Source organism: Aegilops tauschii, chromosome 7 (assembly GCF_002575655.3).
Source record: "Aegilops tauschii subsp. strangulata cultivar AL8/78 chromosome 7, Aet v6.0, whole genome shotgun sequence".
NCBI lineage: Eukaryota > Viridiplantae > Streptophyta > Magnoliopsida > Poales > Poaceae > Aegilops > Aegilops tauschii.
Genome location: NC_053041.3, coordinates 3,801,045 through 3,806,923, shown reverse-complemented (window position 1 = coordinate 3,806,923; position 5,879 = coordinate 3,801,045). Strand labels below are relative to the sequence as shown.

Genomic DNA, 5,879 nt, shown 5'->3' with positions numbered 1-5,879 from the left:
GGCAGAGTGCCGCCACGCGCCGGAGAAGGAGGCTGAGTGCCCTGATCACTCGTCGGAGGAGGAGGCGGAGGAGGAGACGGAGTGCCCTTACTCGCCGGAGGCGTCCAGTTCGGAAGGTTGATGAGCTCCTTCCGCCAAGGGAAAGTGGGTGGGTGTGTCCCCGACGGGCGGGCCACGGGAGGACAAGAGCGCGTCTCCGGCCCGTCCGTGCGCTGTTTGTTTCGATGCAAGTACGGCCGAAATTTAGGCCGAAAACGGATATTGGTCCGTTTGCTCCCGTGCGTTTGGCCGCGTCTTGTGTCCGTTTACCCTCAAATGAACGCGGCCGGATGATTTTGGGTGGAGTTGCCCTTGTCCATCTATGGGTGTACTTGGGGAATTTTGGGTGTGATATGATAGGCTAGCATTGAAGATGGTGTGGGGTCCACGCGCAGGGGATGCATCGCGACGCGTCTCGGCGCATTCCCCACACTGTCAGCGTCCGCGTCCGCGTCGACACAGCTGTTGCCCGTTGGGGTTGGGGTTGGGGTCGATGCTTTCCCTCAAAACCCTCCCAAACCCCCATCCCCACCCACATTTGCTTCATTCTCTCATCCCGTCCGACACAAATAGCGAGCGAGAGAGAGAAACGGCCGCCGGGGCAGGCAGCGAGCGAGCAGTGCGGAAAAAGGGCCAAAAGAAAAGCGAATCCCCCCAAGAATCAGCAGACACGTGTGTGGACTCGTCTCGTCTCGACCGGGGAAGGAGAGAGACAATGGCGTGCCCGGCGGCGGCGCTGCTCCTGCCGCTCCTGCTCGGCTTCCTGGCGGCGCCTTCGCCGGCGCGGGCCACCGACCCCTACGCCGCCTTCGACTGGGACGTCTCCTACGTCACCAGATCCCCGCTCGGCGTCCCGCAGAAGGTATGGCCATCCCTCCCCCTCCGTCTTCTTCCATTCCCAATCCAGCCACTTGCCTGCCGCCGCCGCCGACGCGTGCTCCGCTCCCCCTCCGCCGCAAGATTTGTTTGGGTTTCCGCGCGCGGGGGCCTCCGCCCGCCCGTCCGCTTGCCCTGCCTGCCCGCCGTCAAGATTCAGTTTTCCCCCCGTTTCACGCCTTATTCGGGGTGCCGTCCGCGCTACCGCTCCCTCCCCCCTTCGCGGGGAGGGGATGCTAGTAGTAGATTTCTGGAAACCATGCCGCCCGATTGTACCGCCCTTCGATTCAAGGATTCCCCGGCCTGACACGCGCAAAAGTTTTGAATTTTTTGCCCCCTCCCGCTCCCCACCTTCAAAAGTTTCGATTCATTTCGACGCCGGCCGCCTCCAAAAGTCCAGATCCCCCTCCCGCTCCCCGCCGCACTGTTCCCGTGCGCTTCCCGACAGAGATCTGACCTCGCGGCGCCTGATTTTAATTAATTAACCGCCAGGATGAATCTACCTGAACCTGAACCTGAACCCGTGTGTTTCTGAAATTTTCGCTTTGTTTTCAGGTGATCGCAATCAACAAGGAGTTCCCGGGCCCCGTGGTGAACGTCACAACCAACTACAACGTCGCCGTCAACGTCCTCAACAGCCTCGACGAGCCGCTCCTCATCACCTGGTCTGCCCACTCCCCACTCCCACCACCATCCAAACTTCACTCATCTCACTGCTCTTGCAGGCTTCAGTTATTACAGTCATGGATGGCTTCAGTGTGATGACAAGCAAGCCTTGCTCTGGTTTTTTGATCAATTCAGGGACGGCATCCAGCAGCGGAAGAACTGCTGGCAGGACGGAGTCCTCGGCACCAACTGCCCCATCCCGCCGGGGTGGAACTGGACCTACAACTTCCAGGTCAAGGACCAGATAGGCAGCTTCTTCTACTTCCCGCCGCTCTCCATGCAGCGCGCCGCCGGCGGATTCGGCGGCATCACGGTGAACAACCGTGCTGTCATCTCTGTCCCGTTTGACACCCCCGACGGCGACGTCAGGCTCTTCATTGGGGACTGGTACAAGAAGAACCACACGGTAAGCAGGATCAGGGGAAGAAATGTATACCACAAACTGGGTTTGCAGTGAGAGGGTGTTTGATTGTGGTTTTCTCTTGTGTTATAGGACCTCAGGAAGATGCTCGATGATGGGAAGGAGCTCGGGATGCCCGACGGCGTTCTCATGAATGGCAAGGGGCCGTATCGGTACAATGACTCCCTCGTCCCGGCTGGCATCGAGTACGAGACCATCAATGTCGAGCCAGGTAGGGTGATTGCTTCTCTCGCTTTCATCATCATATACTGCATTACCACTTTTCAATTCCTCGCATCTTTCATGGGCATGGTAATGAGGAAATAATCATGGTTTGTTCGAAATGCTGTTGCTGCCAATACTTATAATATGTTATTAACTGTTCAGCTGTACAACATGTTTTTTTCTCTCTGAATATGATGGGCCATGTGGTTGATGATTAATTACTACTTACTTTCATGCTAAGGCCAACTACACATTTCTTTAGACAATGATCACTACTTGGTAACTGGCAGCATGGTAATGAGGAAATAATCATGGTTGGTTCCAAATGCTGCTGCTGCAAATATACTTATATGTTACTGCTCAATCTTGCACCATACTTTTTCTCTGATATGATGGGTGCAAGAGGTTGGTGATTAATCGCTACTTAGTTTCATGATAAGGCCAACTATAAATTTCTTTGAACAATAAGTACTATAGTACATTGTCGTAATCGTTGTAACTGGTAGCCTCATTTCCACAACAGGCAAAACATACCGCTTCAGAGTCCACAACGTGGGCGTCTCCACGAGCTTGAACCTGAGGATCCAGGGACACAACATGGCCATGGTCGAGACGGAGGGCTCCTACACGATGAAGCAGAACTTCACCAACCTCGACATCCACGTGGGGCAGTCCTACTCCTTTCTGGTCACCATGGACCAGAATGCAAGCAGCGACTATTACATCGTGGCCAGCGCTCGGTTCGTGAACGAGTCGCTCTGGACCAGGGTTACCGGTGTTGCAATTCTGCACTACTCTAATTCAAAGGGCAAGGCGTCTGGTCTGCTCCCTGACCCGCCGAATGATGAGTACGACAAATCTTTCTCCATGAACCAGGCACGGTCAATCAGGTTTGTATAAAATAACTCCTTTTTCCCGCCTAAGCTCTGACCATCCAAACTATCATTAGCTTAATTTTCTCTTCACTCAATCCTGATATTACTTTTATAAGCATGATGTTTGAAATGGTTGACCCATCATGTGCTGACTGTTTTATAATAACGACAGCGCTCTTCCATCATGTGCTATGATGCTTACTTTATGAAAACAGTGTTTTGCTGCACCTAACTAAACTTAAGCAGTAATCTTGTATGATTTAATTGACTTTTGCTCAACTTTCAATCGCCATTTGGCTATCTCACAAATTTATTTTATGCACATCTGGTCTGACCTTTGATCTTCGAGATATTGACTAAATATGCTTGGCTCTACATATTCAGAATGGGAAAAATAAGCGGGTTCTTATAAAAGAGCCAATACACACACATTAAGGCATTTCAAACCAAGCATAAAAGTGAGCAATCTATGACTAATTTTTTTTACCTAAGCTCTGACCATACAAATGACCACCGACACAATTTTCTCTTCACGCAATTCTGAAATAAAATTTAATAGCCTGATGTTAGGAATTGCTGCCATCATGTGTTGACTGCTTAGTAATAATAATCGTGTTCCTCAGTATCCATCATGTGCTATGATGTGTACTTTATCATGAAAAAAATAGTGTTTTGCTATGCCTAACTAAACTTAAGTGGTACTCTTGCATGAAATAAATAATCTAGCTCTGATTTACTTGCTTTTCCCTTAACTTTCCATGGTCTTTTGGGCTTTTGGCTATCGCAAAAAAAAAAACATTTTATGCACCTTTTTGTTCGATGTTGATCTTTAAGAGATGTTGACTAACTATGCTTGGCTTTACGAATACTGAGAGAAAAATATGTATTAGATATAAATGTAATAGTCACCTCCTTTCTTGCATCATGATTGTGCACTCGTTTGGGAAATTGTCTGCTGAAATATTTGCCCTTGTACTTGAGCATTCATTCCAGGAAAATTTCTTACAGAAATTAGAAACTGTAAATTTTGTCAATACCAACAGTGACTTTTAAAAAGGCTATGTGGTTAACTGGTCATTAGTGTCCTCTTTCGGCTAGCATTAATCAGTAAAGTGTAAGGTAACCTGGTAATATTTGTGACCTGTGCCTACAGTTCTAATAGTTGCAGACATACTTCAGCCTAAATAAATACCTAAATACCTTCTGTTTGTCAGGATGAACGTGACCACTGGTGCTGCTCGCCCGAATCCTCAAGGATCATTTCACTACGGCGAAATCAACGTGACCCAAGTGTACAAGCTGAGGAACATGCCACCTGTTACCATCAATGGCAAAAAGCGGACCACACTGAACGGCATCTCTTACTCCCCGCCTGCTACTCCATTGAGGCTTGCGGATCTCTATGACAAGAAAGAAGTCTACACACTGGACTTCCCAACCATGCCATCTGACGGACCGCCAGCGATCGGATCTTCTGTCATCAACTCAACGTACAAGAACTTCATGGAGATTGTGTTTCAGAACAACGACACGAAGGTTCAGACCTACCACATCGACGGATATGCCTTCTGGGTCGTAGGGTGAGCACAGCTTGAAACTATTCATCTCTTTCAGTAACCGGTTTGGTAGAGTCCTGTGTGCTGAACTGTTTGCGCATTGCCAACAGAATGGACTATGGTGAGTGGAAGAACGAAAGTCGTTCTACGTACAACAAGTGGGATGGTGTTTCCCGTTGCACCACTCAGGTATGTACTGCAGGGTATCACTTGGATAGAACATTTCTGTGTGTAGCTGTTTGTAACTTGGTTAGACAATATCCACCGAAAGTGACCCATAAAGTGTTGCGGCCCTGTAGTTAACACCGTCTCACTCGCAACGCAGGTATTCCCCGGAGCATGGACTGCCGTCCTGTTGTCGCTCGACAGCCCGGGGTTCTGGAACGTGCGCACGGAGAACCTGGACACGTGGTACCTCGGCCAGGAGACGTACATCCGGGTGGTGGATCCTGACGGAGGCTACAACGTGACCGAGTCGGTGATACCGGACAACGCCCTCTTCTGTGGCCTCCTCAGGGAAAAGCAGAAGTAAGCTAGTACTGCTTGCCTGTGCGCTGTAGATTATGGACCTTCTTACAATATGGTCACAGACTTGCAGTTACTGACTTGTGCTTTGGCTGTGCTGTCTTGTAGGGCTCAGAAGCCGCACGGGTCGTCGTCGAGCTCGGCGTCCCCTGCGGTAAAACAGAGCGGCTACCTGCTGGCGGTGTTGGTGTCGCTGGTCGCGTTTTCTGTCGTCGGACAGTGAACTGAAGTGATTGCCAGCTAGTGGTGCGTGCTAGATCTGCGGTTTGTGAGTTAGGAAATTGAGAATGTAGGTTCTCCTCCACCGAATGGGTGGGGAGGCCCTGCCATTGTTGCGTATCGGCGAATTCGTCGAAAGTGTTAACAGAGTTGTGTGCGAGCATTGTTTGTGTGTGGTACTCGCTGCTGCCTGTGGCCCCGCAATTGGGGGCGCTGTGCCGCCGCCTTTGAGGATGATGATTTTTAGCTAGCCCTGTGAAAGACGACTTGGTTATTGGTTAGTTGCCGTGTCAGCTGTGATTTGCAAGAGCAGTTTTACTTTCATGTTCTGCTAGCCAGTCTTAAGGTGGAAAGTTGTTGATTGACCTGTCGAATCGCGGCAGTTCATCCTGGAGGGAGGGACGGCTGTGATTTCGGCGGTATGCGAAGCATTACACCTTAGCAGCAAAGCAAGGGAGGCAGAGTCGACGGTGACTGAGATGGCTTTCAACTTTCACT

At 50.3% G+C, this 5,879-nt stretch overlaps 1 protein-coding gene across 1 annotated transcript; it reads left to right on the top strand.

The window, feature by feature from the left end:
• The first annotated feature begins 571 nt into the window (after positions 1 to 571).
• LOC109745797 (monocopper oxidase-like protein SKU5) lies at positions 572 to 5,662 on the top strand. Its single transcript, XM_020304910.3, has 9 exons — positions 572 to 901; positions 1,471 to 1,580; positions 1,717 to 1,987; positions 2,075 to 2,213; positions 2,730 to 3,096; positions 4,296 to 4,661; positions 4,748 to 4,826; positions 4,963 to 5,165; positions 5,271 to 5,662. Exons 1-9 carry the CDS (start codon positions 755 to 757, stop codon positions 5,383 to 5,385), a joined length of 1,797 nt encoding a protein of 598 aa, XP_020160499.1. The 5' UTR covers positions 572 to 754; the 3' UTR covers positions 5,386 to 5,662.
• Positions 5,663 to 5,879: the final 217 nt, after the last annotated feature.